The 20,783-nt window shown below is 34.2% G+C and overlaps 1 protein-coding gene and 1 pseudogene across 13 annotated transcripts; both read right to left on the reverse strand.

The window, feature by feature from the left end:
* Positions 1–3,647: 3,647 nt before the first annotated feature.
* Positions 3,648–20,691, reverse strand: LOC107875618 (protein ENHANCED DISEASE RESISTANCE 2-like). 13 transcript variants are annotated; one of them, XM_047414082.1, is made up of 19 exons: positions 10,853–12,012; positions 9,644–9,718; positions 9,467–9,520; positions 9,321–9,386; positions 9,191–9,249; positions 8,933–9,063; positions 8,644–8,690; positions 8,472–8,569; positions 7,740–7,835; positions 7,597–7,661; positions 7,445–7,516; positions 7,045–7,191; positions 6,647–6,954; positions 6,160–6,223; positions 5,899–6,074; positions 5,366–5,427; positions 5,062–5,228; positions 4,421–4,516; positions 3,648–3,693 (listed from the first exon to the last, which is right to left on the reverse strand). In XM_047414082.1, exons 1-17 carry the CDS (start codon positions 10,997–10,999, stop codon positions 5,108–5,110), a joined length of 1,788 nt encoding a protein of 595 aa, XP_047270038.1. In that variant the 5' UTR covers positions 11,000–12,012; the 3' UTR covers positions 3,648–3,693; positions 4,421–4,516; positions 5,062–5,107. The 13 variants fall into 13 exon arrangements, with proteins under 13 accessions (XP_047270038.1, XP_047270036.1, XP_047270033.1 ...); XM_047414080.1 differs by adding an exon at positions 5,229–5,279 and having other exon boundaries at positions 5,062–5,147; positions 6,647–7,191; positions 10,853–12,007; XM_047414077.1 differs by adding an exon at positions 5,229–5,279 and having other exon boundaries at positions 5,062–5,138; positions 6,647–7,191; positions 10,853–12,005.
* LOC124899637 lies at positions 15,139–16,167 on the reverse strand (annotated as a pseudogene).
* Positions 20,692–20,783: the final 92 nt, after the last annotated feature.

Consider the following 20,783-nt stretch of genomic DNA (forward strand, 5'->3'; position numbering starts at 1 on the left):
CTCCACTCCGCCAAATATGGTGAAAATTATGAATTTCTACTTGTTATTCCATTTTTTCATTTTTGTAATCGTTAAATTCTTATTGTTAAGCTACAAATTTTTGAGTTTGTGCATTTTTACTTCATATATTCTAAGTTCCTGCTCTAGATCTTCGTTTCCGTCTTTGCTCGCTGTCTAATGATATTCACTGTTCTTTGAAGCTCCTTTATACGATTTTTTTTTTTTAATTTGAAGTTCCAGTTGATTTTATGTTGAGTTATCATAGTTCAAATTGGATCTATTTGTGTTTGAAAAACGTTTAGAATCAATTTGTCTATGAATGTATTATCCAGCTTGTTGCTCGTAAAGCTCCGCTTCAAATATGGTGAAATTTTTTAACTACAGCTTCTATTTCACTACAGTTTCAGCGTTTTTACTTCCATATATTGCAATTCCTGCGCTAGGTCTTCGTTCACTTTTTTTTATCTAATGATATTCAGTGCTCTCTAAAGCTCCTTCATCCAATTTTTTGCAATTTGAAGTTCCGGTTAGTTGTATGTAAGTTTAATATTTCAAATTGGATCTATTTCAGTGCTTAGAATCTGATTGTTTATGGATTCACGGATCCAGCTTCTAGCTAGCAAAGCTCCGTTTGGCCAACTATGGTGAGATTTATTAACTACAACTTCTATTTTGACTTCTCTTCGTTTCATAATTATTTTTGATACATATAGATAAGCTACAGGTTTCGAATTTCTGCGTTTTTTACTTTCACATATCGCACTTTCTGTAGTGGATCTTCTTTTCGGTTTCTGCTCTCTATCTAATGAGCTTCAGTATTCTCTGAGCCTTCACTTTTATTTTGTAATCCGAAGGTCCTTCATCTCTGAAGCTTCAGTATTCAGTAGACAGTTTAAATTGTATCCATTTCTGGTCTAAAAATGCTTCAATTCAAATTGTTTATGAATGTTTATGGTGAAAATTTTTAACTAATATTTTGATTTTTCTTTCCTCAATTCGTTTTAATACATATAAATAGGCTACATACTTTGAGTTTTTGCTTTCATATATCGTAATTCCTGCAGTGGATCTTATTTTCCTCTTTTGCTTTCTGTATCTACTGATTTTTAGTATTTTCTTGTGCTCCTCCATCCGTAAGTTCGTAATCCAAAGAACACTTCAAGTTATGTGTTAAGTCACAGTTCAAGTGGGATCTATTTCTGTTCTAGAAATGCCTAATTCAATTACTTTATGAATCTAATGATCCAGCTTCTTGCACCTAAAGCTGCGCCCCAGATATGGTGAAACTTTTAACAGCAATTTATATATTCGTTCAACTCATAAGATAAGCTGCATATTGGAGTTTCTACGTTTTTTATTTGCATATATTGTAAGTAATCATTTTCGTTTACAGGTTCAGGTCGATTGTTTCTCTGTCATTTCAAAGAACTTCTGATGATAGGGTGAAGAAACAGATAGAGATTAAAGATTTTCAAAACAATACTCTTGCATTCTTCTCTACAAGAAACCGTCCACGGTATGACCGTGACAAAACTGCGGTGCTTAAAGGAAAGCAGAGGCCGCTTGCTGATAAAGAAGTAGTATATCTTTATGATTGTAACGTGTGTGGTTTGCACCTGACGAGTGTAGGAGAGCGTAAACAACATTCTAAAGAGATGCATAAAGATTATGAGATATGTGAACATTGTGGATGTGGTTTCAGGTCAAAGACTGCCATGGCTACCCATCAGACTCCTGCTAGCGAATTATGCATTTTAAGTTTAAATAAAATAAGTGGGGTAAAACTGAAGCAATGGGCGGCAACGGGGGTCCGTGCTAAGAATTGTGAATTGGCCGAATACTTATCTGAGGAGGATGAAGAACCATCTTCAGAGGATGTGAAGTAATGATTCTGCAATAGCTAGACTTGTCGGTCTCAAGTTAAATTCTAGTTAAATTTAGTTTGTTTTTTTTAGCTGTGGAACTACTTTAAATTGGCAATCATCATGTTTCTGAAGGGACTAAGGCTGTTACTAAGTTCACTAGTTTGATTTGTAATTGGCCTTTGTAGTATTACAGCAACTGAATGAAAGTTAGAGTCTTTTATCCACTGAAATTCTATTGAAATTCTCTGTTGAATCTGATTTTGTTGTGTATAATCTTAAGCTTTACACTATTTTGTTTATGGTATAGTTGTACTTGAATGTTTTATTTGAATCGCGGATGTTCATTTCTCCTATTTTAATAATGTTTGTATCTATTTTAATAACTTCTGCTTTCAAATGTTTTACCTTAATGATAAATTTAAAAGCGAATGTACCATGATCAGCTAACTTTGTTTAAAAGTAATTACTTACTCCCGTTCACTTCTAAAGTTGCAACCTTTTCAGGGTTCACAAAAATCTCAAGGGTAACGTGTATTTGTAATTACAAAGTTTTTAATTTTAGGTTGTAACTCATGTTGTAGCAGAAAGTGCAGTTGATGAAGTGAACTTGGACGATGATCTATTGAATTGAGCTTATTCCTAGTAAATGAATCCATGATAAAAAGCATTGAAACAGAGGATTCGTTTAATCTGGAAAATAGTTAATTCTTCTTTTCAATTTTGTTGTAAGTACTGGGAGTAGGTATAAGAGAGCTAGGCAGCACAAAAAAATGGATTCAACCCAATCGAAAAGAGACATTGATACGCTATTGGGAACTCTGAGAATGAATTTGTTTTGAATGTTCAAGTAGTACAAACTGGAGAAGAGCCATCTTGCCACGATTTTTTGGGATCTATACCATGGCTTTGAGAAGGAGATGTATGTCTGCTGTCTTGATTTTTTATGCCAAATTTTTAATCTGTTCTATGATAGTTAGTAATGTTATCAAGTGATCCATTGTCAATGACGTTTCTTCTGTTTTTACTTTTCTTTTGCTGCTTGTTTTTAAGGGTGACTAGTACGCAGTCCTCTCTTGCATTTCTGTCATGTGTTGTTTCCAAAGCTTGAACCTGTGACCCCTGACAATGACTTTACCAGTTACTCTAAGGCTTGCACATCTCTTTAGTTACTCACATATATATAGAGAGATTTGTTTGATAGTACTGCTTCCTCCATATGTCTTCATTATTTTGTTCAAAAATGATATATTTATCAGCATAGGCTGTGCAACCTTTGCTTTGTTTGTTTCCAAAGTTTAGATCTTTGTCGTTGGTCGGCAATAAATGTTTGAGATACACAAAACCGTAATTTCTGATTTTGTTTGCTTTCAGGCTTCAGCTATTAGAGTCACTTTGTAAAGCTTTTGCACTTTCTATATGGGCATCATCCATTTTTCCTGTAGCAAGCTATCTAAAAAGGGGAGGGGAAAATGAGAAACAATTGAGATATACAAGGATAATGGTTTCACTTGAACAGCTTTAGAGACGTCCAGATGGTTAAGACGACAGGTCCCAAACAGGTATTCAGGAAGCTCCTCCGGGGTGTTGGCCTGTGAAGAAAGATGTTCAAAGAAGTCACTCTGCTTGTCATACTTATTGAAATTTAATGTAATTGATGATACTGGGACTTTCCACCGTTGAAGCCATATAATGCTTAAATGGAGAAGGGGAGGACGTGAATGTTTACCTGGACAAGAAACGCCATTTCAATGACAAGATTGTTTAGATATCCAACAACAAGGCTTACAGCGCCCCTTGCCACAGTAGAAGAACCAACATCGATATCAAGCTGAAACATCACAAAACGTTTTAGGTCCACTATGAGCCAAATTTTCACAATTGGGGGGGGGGGGGGGGGGGGGGAGAGTTTGAATGTCAATGCAATGCGTCAACCTGTAAAGGCAATCCTCAAATTGCCACATAAATCAACAAATATAGGTGGTAAATTGATACATAATATGTTAATAAATGTTATAGGTGAACCTTAGTGAATAGGATAAGAAATTACAACTTATGTGAGAAAACCAGCTTAATAAAACATAAAATCATTTCATCTAAATCAAAAATTTTAAATGGCTTTAAAACTTAATTGACATAATTTTTACTTCATATATTTCGTTTAATTATAGTTACTCAATTCTTTTGTCCAAATAGTTTTATACTTTAGTTAAAACCCACACTTAATTCCGCTATGCACTTAAAGCTCAACAGACAATAGTGCTTTTCGAAAAGAAAAGTAATAAGTACACAAGATATGCAAAATGGTTCTTTTCGAGCCTTTCCTTTTTAGTCATTGGCTCTCTTAGCCTATTGAGAGAAACAACTTCTATGCAAATTTTTATGAGTTCTAAGGAAAGGGCTTGGTGGCAAAAAGTCAATACAGAACTTCTGCAGTAGGGGAGTAGTTTATTCCCAGATCTTTAAGACGGGCATATTTAAACTGCACCAACTATTAGTAGCTAACATGCAAACAAATAAAGCATCATTTTCAGTAAGAAAATACTCTTGAAATTTACCTCCAAGTAGTTCTTTCCTCGAAAATAATTAATTTCAAGCGCCTGACCTACAAGACATGCTTTCTTTCCAACACTCGGCTTGACTATCCATGGTCCCTGACAACAAAATAGGAGTAAATACCACAATCCCTGATCTTTACAACAACAACAACAGACCCAGTGTATTCCCACAAAGTGGGGTCTGGGGAGGGTAAAATGTACGCAGACCGTACCGCTACCTCCGAAGAAGTAGAGAGGTTGTTTCTGATAGACCCCCGGCTCAAGATAATCCCTGATCTTTAAAAGGATAAAATATATTGTTAAGTACTATTTGTAATGCTGATTAAAGCACATTGTCCATCCAAAAAATCAGGCAAGAAAGCACAGAAGAATTACAACAAAAGACAACTCTCGGATGACATGAGTTTTGGGAAAATAATGTATGCATGTAGTATCCATCTCCTTGATTTATCAACAAGTGAGAGCAATATAATTTCTTTGGTCGTTGCAAAATTTGAACAGAGAGAAGTAAAAAGGATCATTGTTTGGGAAAGAAAAAAAGTAAATGGGGGTGGAGGGGTTTGCTTAAAGATTTACAAGTTGTATTTACTAAAAAGAAGGGTTCCGTAATTGTGTTCCATCTCAATTATCCGAATACAAACCTTGGATATGTATGGTATGAGATTGAACCTCGAATTTCTGTAAGCATCATCCCCTTTGACAAAACTCTCCAGCAAGGCTGCATTTTCTAAAGGACTGTCCATCATATAGTAGAGAACAATATTGAATGTTGTTGACCCTGGTACCTGAAGGAATCAAGAGAATATACCTGTATGTTCACAATGAAGAAAAATTCTGGATCACCCTTAGCTGCGTATTTCTGCAGATAAAATTTGGAAAGAAGCAGGTTTATAGACTACATCTGTATGTTATTTCATCGTCTTCACACAGAATAAGAGAAGCAACCTGAACAATGCCCCCAGGGCGACCGCCAAGATCATCTTCTCGCTTCTCAGACTTGAGCTAATCTGCAGCAACCATCTGCATCAAATTAGGATAACACACATAACTTTGCAATACAATTCGAACTAAACAAATTTTTTCATGAGTAGGGCAAGAACCCACAATATCTCATGCACCCTAGCAGAGCAGACAACTAGCCAAGGAGCCTGCAGATTTTTTGAGGTTGAGTTTCCATGCCGGTATTCCATTTTAGACATTTTATTGACAGGAGTCACAAACAATGGAGTTTTGTGCAATTTAACTGACACTTGATTGTGGTACAGCAAGATGTGGCTTTTGTCAAGCAATGATTAGTTGGAAAGGTTCAAAATAATCAGACAGCAGGAACATCAAACCACAGATATCAATTTAACAAAGGGAAGTATTTACAGTTTCCAAGATCAAATGAGTGAGAGATGGACTACACAAAAACTGAATCGGAACATGCTTATAGGAAAATAAAGACAGCTACAACTCAATCAACTATGAAATCCCACCTTCTTACTATCTTCTAGATAAGTCTCTCCCCGAATAAGAAAAGTTGACGGATCTGTTTGGGCCCAACTGCAAGGCAAATTAAAAGTTGGATCCTTTGGAAAAGTGGATCCATAGTGGCACAACAATGTATCTTCCTTTGCCATTTCATGCAGATCTACATAACCTCGCTTGTGAACTGAAGTGGGAAAAGAATCAAATCACAGAACTTCTAAATGTCCATTAATTGAGTTTTTTGAAACAGCAACATAGATCAAACTCACCAGCAAGATCATGCCACTTTTTCACAAAACCAGCAGCAGATGGTAATCTGGCATGCCGTGTATCCTAAAAAAGCATGAAGACAGAGAAAGTTGTAAGCAAATCCGAGAGGGAAGAAACATCTTGGAAAAGTACTGATCTGCATTGTGCAAGAAGATGCTGGGTCTACACGAGGGATAAGGTCCAAAATAGACTGCTACATTGGGTTTAATGAAGGGAATCAGGAACTACTCCCGAGAAATGATTCTTTTGGGGGTCGGAGTAAGAACACGAACTTTAATGTATTACATTGTTGGCATCCTAAGACATAGAAGTAAGTCAAGTAGAAGTTAATTGAAAGAAATTTTCACATCTTTCATTACTAGTAGCAATAGATAGACACAGACACACTCATATCATGAAACTCATGCTTTGTGCAGCCTCGTGCATGTCTGAAAAGCTACCTGTTGTAGAATGGCTCCCAAATATTATGGTTTAAACAGGTAATACCTGAGAGTGCATCTCTGGGCCAAAATCATCAGGCCAGCCATTTTCGGATTCATCATAATCAAGTGGTTTAGAGACATCAAAAAACTCATCTGATGCATCATTTAACCCTATCAAGCTTGAATGTTCAGAAGGTTCTTTAGGGACTTCTTCATCTCCCATATCTGCCATATTCTTCCCATTTTCCGGTCTGGTTTGTATTTCAACCTTAACTTCTTCAATATGATGCAGTCTTTTGTCTCTCACCTTCTCCTCCAAAAAATACGAGGAAGAGCAATCTCCTAATTTTTCTATAAAAAGCTCCCTTAAAGCTACAAATGCAGCAGTAAAGCACAGGTTGAGCCCCCATGAGCAGTCATAATATGTAAACATGAATAAACTGATCTCGCAGTAAAACACACCAGCTAGTCTCCCTAACATGTGGATTGTTATATATCTGGATGAAGATGTTCGTAAGTAAGACTTCCAGGATCTCCAATCAATAGCAAGCATATGCTTGACTATTGACTGCTTCCTTTGATTCACAGGTGATATTACATATCCTCCACCTTCAATGATTAGCAAAGTGTAACCATAATGTGCAGCTGTACAAAGGGTGGTCTTGTGCAAAAAATGTAGAAGCATATGACTGATGATATGTAACAATAGCATTATCAACCAACGCATCATTTGCAGAAAATAGGCATCCATGCACTATGAGAATTTAGCAATGTTAGCGCTTCCATGTAAAATTACACATCCACAACAGCTAGTGTGACATAACGAACTTTATACTCTCTCTACTTTGTAGGCATACATTACTTTTAAGGCAGGCGCGGACATAGCCCTTCTGACATGGACACTTCTGATGAAACATAGAATGGTATAGAATAACTGCAAGAGTAAACAGATAGGTCATGCTCAGACCGACCAGTTTTAAAAAGCAGCCAAAACCAATTAACAAACATCGGTACCATATGTTCCGTCATCCTCCCTTCTCCAATAACGTCGCAAAAGAAGGTCTCTTTTTTTCATACTCCTGCAACAACTCATGTCAATTATAGACCCTAACGAAGTATAAAAAGTTTGGAGTGTGAATATCATGCATGTGCCTGACCAAGGTAGCCAATCCCAACGTAGAAGCTTATGAACAATATCTGTGTGACCATCTAGGTGTTCGATGACACTACCCTTATAGTGACAAAAATCCCATCTGCAGAGGAAAAAGCATAACACTATAAGGATACAATGAGGAAGGTATATAACAGAGATCCCATCCGCAGAGTAAAATATATACAATACTTTAAGGATAAATTGTTTCTTATTTCCAGTCTCCCACAGAAAAAGGCAATGAAATCTGCATTTAGATTAATTTTACACTATGACATCTAGGCAGCTATATACCAACTTGGACTCAATTACAGGTGTATAAAGATTAGGTATGAATACATATGTTTTCTCTATCTTTAGTGTATTTTAAAGGATCATATGAAGCATCCATGCCCATCACACATTTTGATCGCTGACCTGTAATCATTTTTTTAAAGTATTCGCCTATATACATTTTAGTGATGTTCATCTTTCCTTTTTTTTTTTCCAAGCAAGATAAGTCAACAGTTGATGAAATAGTCACAAAACTCACAATTAATTCTCCAGTAGAATCTTGATTAAACAACTGCAGAAAAGAAGACTTTCATAGTGCTGAAAATGGGTTATTTCCTAGAAAGGCATATGTTTTCTGGTATTTAAATTATCCAAGTCTTAGTTATACTTTAAACGCAAAGAGGTACTAATTTATTAGCATTGAAGTATCTGCAGTTGAAGCTTGTATGAAGACTTTACAACTCACTCTGATCTTGAAGGACCAAGTGACATGAGTGTTTGAAAAATGGCCTCTGAAGTTCCATCAACTACACCAACAGCCATTATTGCAGGGTGATCATCCCACTGCACAGCATGGACAAGTTCAGTAACATGAGCTTGTAGGTTTACTGCCTTAGGTGCTGACAAAATTAGGTTACCTTCCTATGAGATTCCCTATCCTTAGCTTCCTTAAATAGCCGAAGACCTGCATGCCCAAGTGAATTAAGGACAATTCGAAAAAAGAGACAATAAAAGGAGAGGAGGCGACCATTAAGCAACCAAAGACAGAAATAATCTTAGAAATGTTCCCAAGATAAAGCCAACCATATCTCTTTCCCCGCAAGAGAAATAAATAAGGAACTTCAGAAATTCTTAATGGACCCTCAAGGACAAAAAAATCCTACATGGAATTTCAGCTTCTCAAACATATAAATCCTTCGAACCTACCATTCTGACAACCAAATATTGTCCGGGATGCAGGTGCAACAACATCAGATGTTGTAGCATCTGCCACTGAGGATGAACAGAAAGTCCAATCAATGGAATTCGGATGATTAGATTTGTTGGAACAATTTAACCTGTGTGCAAGAAGGAAAAAAATAAAGGAGAAATTAGCAAGAGACAAGCAACAGATGCTTGTATGAAGAATAAATATCTCCAAAGATCCTTAGCAAAGTAGCATATTGATATACCAAATAAAAATACCTCAAAGACTGTGAGTCACGCATTGGACAATCAGCTGCACTTCTTTTGTTCATGTCTGCCTACAATTATTCATTATCATTAGTTGCCAGCGAAGGGAGACTTTTAACGGTTCATATTGATTACTTTATACCTTTAAAGCTGCTTCTTGCAGGGCGTGAATCCATCTTGCTGCTTCCTCAGGACTATTTGCTCCTAACTGTAGTTCATACAATTTTGTTTAGATACTCATTCGTCTCAAAAATAAAAGCTGAAACAGGATAAAAGGCAATTCTGCACCTTCAACTGATCATTATGATTTGAGGAGTTGTATAGGGTAAATATGAAGACGACCTGTGAGAATGCAGAAATAACAAAACCAGAAAGTATTAGTCAGAGGTTAATGAATTTAATGATAAAAACCTTGTCACAGCAAACTGTCTCTGCCATGTGTTAGGACTGAGATAAAGATCATACCTTTCTTTGAATGCTCTCTCTGCTATTGTCCGTCACCCTAATGCAGGAATCGATAACAGCACTTCTAACATGATCCTACGAAAAACAACATACGTATTGCAGTGAGTTCTGATTATAAAATTGTCATCCACTTGAAGAAGAAATGTTGATACTTGACTATTCTAGAGAACATTGAAGAACTGTAATCAACTTAAAATCTATACAATATGAGTCCATACTTATATTCAACTCGGTGATAAACACTAAAGGATGAAGTATGGGAAGAGAGGAACCTACTTACAAGAATATTAATAAGGACCAACAAAGAAATTTCTCCTTAGATCCTCTGTCTTTTATTACAAAGTAAAACATAGCTACTATTTGCAATGTTTAACATTATTTAGATAAAATCATAAGATATTCCAGAAACAATGATCTCTATGCAAAATCTGAACAAAACTATCAAAATATGTAATGATGGCAATGCAACGCAAAATATTATTCCCTTTGGTGTAACTGCTAAAGTTGTCGCCATGTGACCTGGAGGTCACGAGTTCAAACGTTGGAAACACACTCCGGCAAAAATGCAAGGTAAGACTGCGTACAATACACCTTGTGGTGGGGCACTTCCCCGGACCCTACACATTGTGGGAGCTTTAGTGTACCGGGTTGCGCTTTTTTTAACTCCCTCTGTCCATAATACTTGTCACATTTCACTTTTTGAGAGTCAAACTACGTAAACTTTGACAACATTTACAATAATTCCAACTTATAATACTCTTCATTTATTTTTTGGATATCTATATTTAAATGTCGAAACATTGAACTAATCTAATTCAATTTAGCTCTGAAAATTATGTTCAAACCAACTCTCACAAACAAAACATGACAAATATTTTGGAACGGAGAGTACCATTTTATACCGGCACTGTTTCCGACTATCAATCAATTTATCCTGGGCTACATGCATCTACAATATATGCCTGTTTGTTAACACTAATTCCAAACACATCATCACAAAGAATTGAATGCAGCATTACTTCCCTCTTGTATTAGTATCAACACAAAAAGTAACATAGCACACTGGCAAATCAAATTACAAGTTAGCAACAACTCTTTATTAAAATCAAAAAACAAGAACCCATAACAGTATCCCTTCACAAATAACTATTTAAACCCAAATTGTTCATCAACAAACACATAAAGATGGAAGGTAAATAAAATCTAAACCAGATTGTTGGAAACAGGGTTAGATTTATAGTTCTTGAGAAGAAGATCATGAAGAACAAAGTAACGTTTCCTTGAATACTGAAGCCCAAACCAATTAGACCGAATGAGATATAGCCACCCTTCCATTCTACAAGAATCCTCCCCCATTTTCAAAATTTATCCAATACCCACTACTTCAATTACTCCAAGAATAACACCAAAACTTCAATTTTGCCAACTTAAATAACAAAATTCTTCAACACTTACACACACTCATCCATATACACACAAGAATTTATTGTTTGTGCGTCCCTAAATTGTGAACAAGTGAAGAAGATTTTCAACTTCAATATTAATGCAGTTGTGTTTATTATGTCTTATATGATGATTGCTTTGAATTGGCGGTATGGGGCTTTGTTCTCTTTCTCTTTATTTGTTTGTAACTATATATAACCAAAAAGTTGAAATAAAACTACTGAATTTGCGCGTACCTGAGACAAAAGTTTGCAAGCGCAAATTATTTGAAACTTGATTGGACTCTTTTACCCTTTCTGTTTCTTTTTTTCTTTTTTGAGTTTAAGGTAAATATAGGAAATATTCATTTGAATAACCTGAAATAGCAGATAAGTTTATCCGAAAGTGTAGCAAATTTTATGCATTGCATTAAATTTAATTTATTTTTGCTTACAAGGATCAATAATTTTCGAGTTTATCCTTACCTACTAGTAGATGATGGATGTACTCAACCACTTTGGGCGGGACTTCTAAATTTTGGAAGACTCTGTTTGATTTTTTTAAGACTCACTTGGTGAGAGATGATTTTTTTTTTTTTTAAACTTTTTACAAATTAGTGTTTAGTTTTATGATTTTTAATAAGGGATTTTCATACTTTTTTTATTATAAGAATCTGAAAAAGTTATTATCCTCTATTTAATTTATAAGTGATTAAAAGAGATCATTTTCATGTAAGAGGCTGAGAGGGATTAACTAGATATGCTGTACAAAGCTTGATATAAATTTTGGTGTGTTTGGTTGACAATAGTACTTAAAATTATGATAAATTAAACTGGAATTATCCGTCCTACATACATAATTTATATCTAGTATTTGAGCTAACCTTTGTGGTGAGTTAATGTAAAGCTAAACGTTTGTTCATGGCCTCGGTGTTACTTATGTTGATAAAGTTCAGAAAAATAAGAGAAAATTCATGCTAGTTGTGAAATAACATTATCGTATATCTTATTAAAATGTCAGTACCATATTAAATCGGATATTGTTCATCTTAAACACCCAAATTAAGAAAATACATACGTATATTTAAATCATTTGGGTAACAACATGAATATTTTTATGTAACAGTGATAATAAAGGATAAAATTTTATTAGCCTTAGCAAACTTGAACCTATACTAGAGAGAATGCGCAAAAGATCGAAAAAGAAATCACATTAATATAAGGACTGTTGTGAAATGAATGCCATGGATGCCACATGTATGACATAAGGCTACATATTAAGAAGGCAAGAAGCCTACTAATCTTCCACATCTTTGTCAATAATAAGTGGAGAATTTTCCGTTGTAGGCTATACATAGCCATATGATAAGACAACAATGGAGAGACGAATTTTTACTGCAATGTTATAATTTCCATTTTGTATGTTTTAGTTCTAGGTACTGTTATATATTTTATATCATGTTATCAGCACGAGCCTCTGCAAAATCATTTCAAAGGTATTTAAAGATTAGTATTTTACTAATCTTAAATAATGGTTAATATTTCCAGACATGATTTTAATGCCCTAGATATATCTGACAAAACTTATATGTCCTGAACACTAAACGCAGACATACATCTAATTGCAATGAGTCTGAAAGACACCATTAAAAATAATAATAAGGCATCTGAACAAGATAAGGCTAATACCATGATATTTCTTCATCATCATCTTGACGGGTTAAAAATGGAGTACCTCAAGATCAAAGATTCCCTTACATTGTGCAATAATTTAAAGGATAGATATTGTCACACCCCTATTTTTTACCTGTCCCAACCCCGCTAGGGAGTTATTTTTAGAGAAAATAAATTTTTCCAATTAAAGTGACGTTTTTAAAAGAAATTATTTATTTTACAGTGTCATCACTTGAAATTGAGTTATAGTGTTCAAAGTTACTTTATTGAATCTCCATTCAAAAGGAAATGACTCTTAATCTTTAGTCTGCAAACCAGAAATTCGGATAAAAAATTCTGTTGACCGAGGAAAAGGTGTTAGGCACCCCTCGAGTTCCGTGGTTGTAGCACGATCGCTTTAATGACTTATGTCTGGCTTAAATTAATCTTTTGGATATAGAGAAATTGTTAGCCTAAAAGTTACTTATATCCCGCTTTTTTTTAAAAAATATATTTAAAATTATATTAATGTGTGACTTACCGATAGTAGTACTTTTCGGCCTTACCACAAGTTTTGATATGTTTTTCGCGCCTTTGTGACATTTATGAATCGTTCTCATTTTTCCAAGTCTAAGCAAGATTCTAACATGTTTAAAATTTATCCGTCCCAATTAGATCGACTTTAAAATGATATGTTAATTTTTATTATTATGAATGATCGATAGCAGGGCTTTTCAACTTTATAGTTAACTAAACATTAAAGTTGGCCTTTAATATAATTGGTCTTTAATATAAATAATAATTTTGACAAAATAAAATTCGTCTTTTTAACGTGGTGGTCTCAAATATCCAGACGGGGAGATAATTTCATTGGCCAAGTATCGGTCTTTAATATAAAATAATAATTTTGATAAAATAAAATCCATCTTTTGTAACGGGAGGCTTGGTTGTTGTTGGGTTTGTTTGTGGTGGTGGAGGTGGTGCGTCGGCGACGGAAAAATAGAAAAAGGGAGGCGGCAACGGAGCTATTAGATAGAGAGAGAAGAGAGATTAGGGAGAGTGAGAGATTATGTGTGTGTTTGTATTTTAGAGAGAAGTAGTGAGGTTAGAGAGAAAGAGAGAGGAAAAGAAGATATGTGTGTAGTGTATTTGTGTTGTAGTGTGGAGTATTTATAGTTATTTTGTGGTAGGTGAGTGAATTGGTAGGTGAAATGTTAGGTGGAGTAGTAGATGGACTGATAGGTGAAATGATAGGTGGAGTGTTAGGTGTGGTATTTAATACTAAATAAATAATAATAATATAAAATGTTAAATTGTGGTATTTGAGTGAGTTGAGGGAGTATTAGGTGAGTGTGTAAAAAAAATGGGTAGATGAAAAATATTACTATTCGGGGAGAGATAAAATTACATGCCTACAATGTATAAATTAATCAATAGTACATCACTATTTACCGTACGACATTATTCATCGTACGTCACTATTCATCATAGTTACTATTCATCAGTAGTATTCAATCAACCGTTTCAATACTGTAAAAAAAATATGATTTCACCTAGTGCATGTGTGCGAATGATTTTTAAAAAAATATTAACAGATAATAAATTGATAAAAATCTGAAATAAGAAAAAAAAATTAATAAATTATAAAAAGTAAAAAATGTGATATCAAATTGATTAAAATCCTAAAATAATGGTGATTATCAACAATTTATTAACAATTTAAAAAATGTGAAAAATTGCATATTGTGTCATTTAACAATTAAAAGTTAAAAAAAAAGTATTAATTTCACGTTTGGAGAGCCAAAATTGGGTGTCAACAACTGGTATAATTGGCCAAAGCAAACTGTCGTCAACCTTTTTTCATCTATCAATTATAGTTGTTCTAGTCTAGACTTGACCCATTCAGTATCATCAATCTCGGCTTCAATAATGGTTCGAAGCGAGGGAATTTCGACTTCTGCAGGTATCACAACTTCGGTACCATAGACTAGTAAGTAGAAGTTGCGCCGGTTGATGTACGGATAGTCGTACGATATCCTAAAAGAGCAAACGGTATTTTTTCATGTCACTGTCTAGATCCTTGGACTATTTTTCTAAGAATCTTTTTAATGTTCTTGTTTGCTGCTTCAATGGCCCCATTTTCTTTGGGACGGTAAAGGGTAGAATGACGATGAACGATCTTGAATTTCTCGAAAACCTCTTTCATCATATGACTATTAAGATTGACAGCATTGTCGGTGATAATGGACTTTGGTATACCAAAATAACATATGATATTGAAATGAACAAAATCCACTACTGTTTTCTTCGTTACTGATTTGAAAGTAGCAGTTTCTACCCATTTAGTGAAGTAGTCAATAGCAACCAGTATGAATCGATGCCCATTAAAAGCTTTTGGTTCTATTGGACCGATTATATCCATGACCCAAGCAACAAAGGGCCAAGGAGCGGACATAGGATGCAACTCTGAAGGTGGTGAATGAATCAAATCACTATGAATTTGACACTGATGACACGTGCGAACAAATAAAAAACAAACAAATAAAAAACAATCTCTCTCCATAGTCAACCAATAGTATCTGGCTCACATAATCTTCTTTGCTAAAATATAGCCATTCATATGTGAACCACATACCACCGAATGTACCTTATTCATGATTCTTTCAGCTTCCTGAATATTAACACATCTTAATAAGTTCAAATCTGGAGTTCGTCTGTACAGAATCTCCCCACTTAAGAAGAAACCATTAGCGAGTCGCCTAATCATCCTTTTTTGATCCGCATTGGCATGTGTTGGATACTCTTGCCTTTAAGAAGTGTTTGATGTCATAATACCATGGCTCATCATCTGGCTTTGCATCAATTATGTTGCAATAACCATGTTGATCTTTTATTTGTATCTCCAATGGGTCGATATACGTATTTCCTGGGTATGGAAATATGAAAGCGAAGGTAGCCAGAGCATCAGCCAGCTCATTGTGAAATCTGGGAATATATCTAAACTCGATTGACTTGAACCTTTTGCTAAGGTCCTCTAAACACTGTTTGTAAGGAATGAACTTGATATCTCTAGTTTCCCATTCACCTTGAATTTGTCGAATGAGCAAGTCGGAGTCTCCCAACACCACTAACTTACGTACATTCAGATTTATTGCCATGTTTAAACCCCATGATGCAAGCTTCGTATTCTGTTGTGTTGTTAGTACAAAAGAAACGAAGTCATGTCATGGTGGGATGATGATGCCCGATTGACGAGATCAGAACTGCCCCAATCCCTACTCCTTTGACATTGACCGCTCCATCAAAATATAATTTTCACACATAAATATCATCTTGAACTTCTTCCTCAATTGAATTAATCTCTTCGTTAGGAAAGTAAGTTTGTAAAGGCTCATAATCATCGTTAACTGGGTTTTCTGCCAAATGATCGATCAATGCTTGTGCTTTCATAACAGTACGAGTGGCATACACAATGTCGACTAAGGGATGTTGTACCCTACGAAGACTTGTATAATTATGTTTTTTTTTTCTTTTTTTTTTTATAAAAGAAAGAGTAAAAAAAAAGTGCCTCGATTTTGAATGTGAGGGATTTTGATTATTTTTCTTTAGATAAATGCTCAGTATTATACCTTTCAGGGATGTGAAAAACTTTTATTCAGCGTAACCGAACCCTATTGTAGGATTGCCTACGTATCTTGTGTAGCAAGAATCAGATCTAACGTAGTTCACAAAAATAGTACCTTTTTTTTGAAAGTATGTAATTTGTAAATATTCAGAGAATTAAAAAAATAAAATCAATTTATTTCTTGACTTCAGTTGGTACCAACAATTACCATTATGGCCGAATTATCTCTAATTTCTTTCAAGTAAAATTAAGATCAACTTATAAGTGATTCCTATAGTTTCAAATGGTACCTAAAATATACTTAGATTTCGACAAAGTCTGTTTATCTTGTCTCAATCAAGGGCTTAATATTCTTCTTATCCTCGTGTTTCAAATGCCCTTATTATAAATAAAGTCCTAATTCACTCACAATGAAAGAGTTCAGATTTTAAGACATTCAAGAATCACTCATACTCAGAAAGATATTCAACGCATGCAATGAGATACCATAAGTTTGACAATCATGTAAGTATCCATTAATGTGAGAAGAGTCAAAATGGAATCATGTAGGACTTTTCATTGGTTGATATTGTAGGTTTAGGAACAGGTAGGATGATATTTTGGAGTGAAGTGACTAATTCCTCAATGAGCACTGCACTGTTTTCATGCTTTTACCATTTGTTACGGTTTGACGCACGATCTTCTTTGTTGTGCTTCTTTGCCTCGTATTTTGTATTTGCTTCGACCTTTTTTTGAATTTTGTGCTGGAGCTTTTTCCTTTTCTTTTCGATAAATGTATTTTTTTATGAAGATTTTTCATCTTTTGGGGGAGTTTTTTTTTTTATGGAGTTTTTGCTTTTTCTTCTTTGAAGTCGTCTTTTCTTTTTGTTCTCTTTGGGATATATGTTATTTGCCTTTGGCGCCTTTGATCTTGTATCTTCATTCGCAACTTCTACGTATTTAGTGCGCTCAAGAAGATGGGCCAAAAAAAGGATAGTGCATATAAGCACTCGAAAGGTATAGGCTCGGATGTGGTTATCCAAAGAAAAGGTTTCAGGCTCAAAGGGGGAAATGGTAGGGATTAATGTCATTTGGTAGGCTGTGGAATGCATAATCGGATCAAAGAAGGCCTACAATCCTTTCCAAACTAAGTGTATCTCAGAATTTCGTCTCAACAAACATTCAAGCCAAGTTCTAGATCAACAGAGCAATGCCATTGAATTTTCAATGTAAAGCTCGCCACACAATACACATGAAACAGTGAGGTAAGATTTATTTTAAACTTGACTTAGAGCAAGAAAATTTTACAAGTGCAACTTTAGTATAATTTGAGGTACCAAAAGAATCTATAATTCACAATCAAGTTAGTCCACTCTATCATGTCTTATAATTTAATATTTTTTTATTCATATTTTTAAATATGTTGGTACCAATTACTAAGTCAATATTTATTTTTAGATGAGACCGAACCCAAAAGAAGAGTTACCTACGTATCATGTTGAAACAAGAATCAGGTCAAACGTAGTTCAGAAAACTTAAAATATGAAGCAAGAACTTTTTTTTTGAATTTTGAATAGAGAGGAAAAACTTTTTTTTTATCTAAATTATTTTTTTAAGAAGACTAACCTTTTATTTTTATTTTTTTAGAAAAAAAATATCAGTAATTTTTTTTTTCAAATTGAATGACGATCATCGAACCCAAGAAGGGTTGCCTTCATATCTCACTGAGATGAGAATCAGGTGTGCGTAGTTCGTGCAGCTGGAGATATGAAGAAACTCTCATTTTATTTGAATAATGAAAAGAAAATATTTTTTTAATTTATTAATAATGATTTTTTTTTTTTGAAAACGAATTGATTGATTTTTTTTATAAGGATCAAAACTTTTTTTTTTTTTTTAAGAAAATACAACCTTCGATTTTAAGGATCACCAAACCCGTGAAGGGCTGCCTACGTATCTCACTGAGATGAGAATCAGGTGTGCGTAGTTCGTTCAGATTGGGGCAAACTCGATAATTTAGAATTTATTTTTTTATTGTGAAAGCAAATCTCATCCCTCATTTGGGTTTAGAAAAAAGAATAGATTTTCGAGAGAAATTTTCAGCCTCTCTTACGTTAATGGATTTCGAAGCTGGCCAACATTCGAAATAGCCAGACAGTTATTGCAACTAGTACCACAACAAATGGATGGTCTTAAAGAAGATACTTTTAGACATTCAAACCTTTGTCGATCCTCCACTAAGTAAAAAATACACGTTATGCAAATAAAGCGGATCCTAATAGGAATAATCATGTCTAAATTTCAGTTTTACTAGGTTTAACCGGGTGGAGTTAGGTATCTAGACTGGTTGTAAAACGAGCGGACAACTCGAGTCGACAAGGGACAACTTTACTGGTAGCAGGGCTTTCCGCCTCACTGTTGGTCCCTTCCCGTCCTAAATCATGGGTGACTACATAATCCTTCCCAGGAGCATTGCCGCATCTCTGGTATCTCAAGCTCGGAAGCGTATACCACATCTCCGAATATAAAGTATCTCAGAAGACTCAGATGGGTGCGCGAGAGAAGACAGTTTATATTGTAATTCAAATAATATCAAAGCAGTTAAACATGCAGGCAAATAACATATTTAGACCAACAATATACAATATCACAATTAAATAAAGCCAAACAAGTCAATATAAAAGCTCGAATTCTGATAATCCCCAGCAGAGTCGTCATCTGTCACACTTCCATTTTTTACTCGCCCCAACCCCGCTAGGGAGTTGTTTTTAGAGAAAATAAGTTTTTTCAATTAAAGTGACGTTTTTAAAAGGGATTATTTATTTTACAGTGTCACCACTTGGAATTGAGTTATGGTGTTCCAAGTCACCTTATTGAATCCCCATTCAAAAGGAAATGACTCTTAATCTTTGGTCTGCGAACTAGAAATCCGAATAAGGAATTCTGTTGACCGAGGGAAAGGTGTTAGGCACCCCTCGAGTCCCGTGGTTGTAGCACGGTCGCTTTAATGACTTATGTCTGGCTGAAATTAATCTTTTGGATATAGAGAACTTGTTAGCCTAAAAGTTACTTATATCCTGCTTTTTTTTAATATATTTAAAATTGTATTGATGTGTGGCTTACCGATAGTAGTACTTTTCGGTCTTACCACGAGTTTTGATATATTTCTCGCGCCTTTGTGGCATTTATGGATCGTTCCTATTTTTCCAATTCTAAGCAAGATTCTAACATGTTTAAAATTTATCCGTCCCGATTAGATCGACTTTAAAATGATATGTTAATTTTTATTATTATAAATGGTCGCTAGCAGGGTTTTCTAACTTTATCGTTAACTAAACATTAAACGGATAACAACTAAACATGTAAAAAAAAAAAAAAAAGACTAAAACGCAACTTTCAAATTTCATGAGAAAATATAGCAATGAAATGAATGATGTTAGAATGGAACAATGCAAGGTACGCATTTGTATAATCTTTTCAAGTAATATTTATAACACATAATTAATAATGAACTACTTGTTGTTTTATAAGTATTGAATAGAAGTTTTTTTTTTTCTTAAGGATGGGTTTTCTTCTTTAACAAATTATTAAACTTTTTTTTTTTTAATTTATCCAAAGAAACCTTAACTATTAAACATATGACTGGTTATTTTTGGTAGTTGACGTGAATAACATAAAACAAAAGGGAGGATTATTTGTTAATTAAAATGTTAATAATATTTTGAACTATCCAAAATATATATTACTTCAACTTAATCTTGTGATAAAGAAACATTATATTTTTTTTTTTTTTTTTGGTTATCATATATAAGGAGCAAATTTGATTACTAATAAACATAAGAATTACTTTCTCCTAGAATATACATAGGATTTGAAATTTTCCTTAAACTTAAGAGAATTTTCCATTATATATTTACAGTTTATTTTATTAATGAGCATATTTATTTAGAAGCATCATTTCATCCAAAAAAAGAAAATAATAATTGAATATCCATGCATGATGAAACAACAAATTTTCAACAAAATATATTTCTTAAAACTAGACTAATGATAGTAGGATCAATATTTAAACGAAGAGATACACGAAATTATTTAAACACTTTGATTCATTCTTTCATTCTCAATATAACTTATAAAAATAATAGTAAAGGATTTGAATAAAACCTGTATGACGAACTAAATCAAAAGAGAAGCTTTTACGTCGAACCTAAAACTCAAACGGAGATCCCAAACTACAAACCCGAATTCCTTTTCCTCTTCTCCTTTGATTTTTCTTTCCTACTATTTTTCTTAAGTCCCTTTTTTCAAGTTTGTATGTAGTTTTCTTATTTGTTTTTGCTTTTTTGTTTTTCTCTTTTGTTTCTTGCCTTTTTTTTCTTTTCTTTTTCTCTCTTTCTATGTTTTTCTTTCTCACTTACCCCCTCCTTAGCCTAGTGTTTTGTGTGTGTTTATATAGGGAATG

Source organism: Capsicum annuum, chromosome 6 (assembly GCF_002878395.1).
Source record: "Capsicum annuum cultivar UCD-10X-F1 chromosome 6, UCD10Xv1.1, whole genome shotgun sequence".
Classification (NCBI taxonomy): domain Eukaryota; kingdom Viridiplantae; phylum Streptophyta; class Magnoliopsida; order Solanales; family Solanaceae; genus Capsicum; species Capsicum annuum.

Bases quoted from the DNA above. Each gene is read 5' to 3' on its own strand.
- LOC107875618 (XM_047414075.1), bottom strand. From the start codon at position 10,999: ATGGGGGAGGATTCTTGTAGAATGGAAGGGTGGCTATATCTCATTCGG. The intron at 9,387-9,466 runs GTGCAGAATTGC...TATGAACTACAG, and splicing joins ATCATAATGATCAGTTGAAG to TTAGGAGCAAATAGTCCTGA. The intron at 8,570-8,643 runs GTAACCTAATTT...CATGCTGTGCAG, and splicing joins ATAGGGAATCTCATAGGAAG to TGGGATGATCACCCTGCAAT.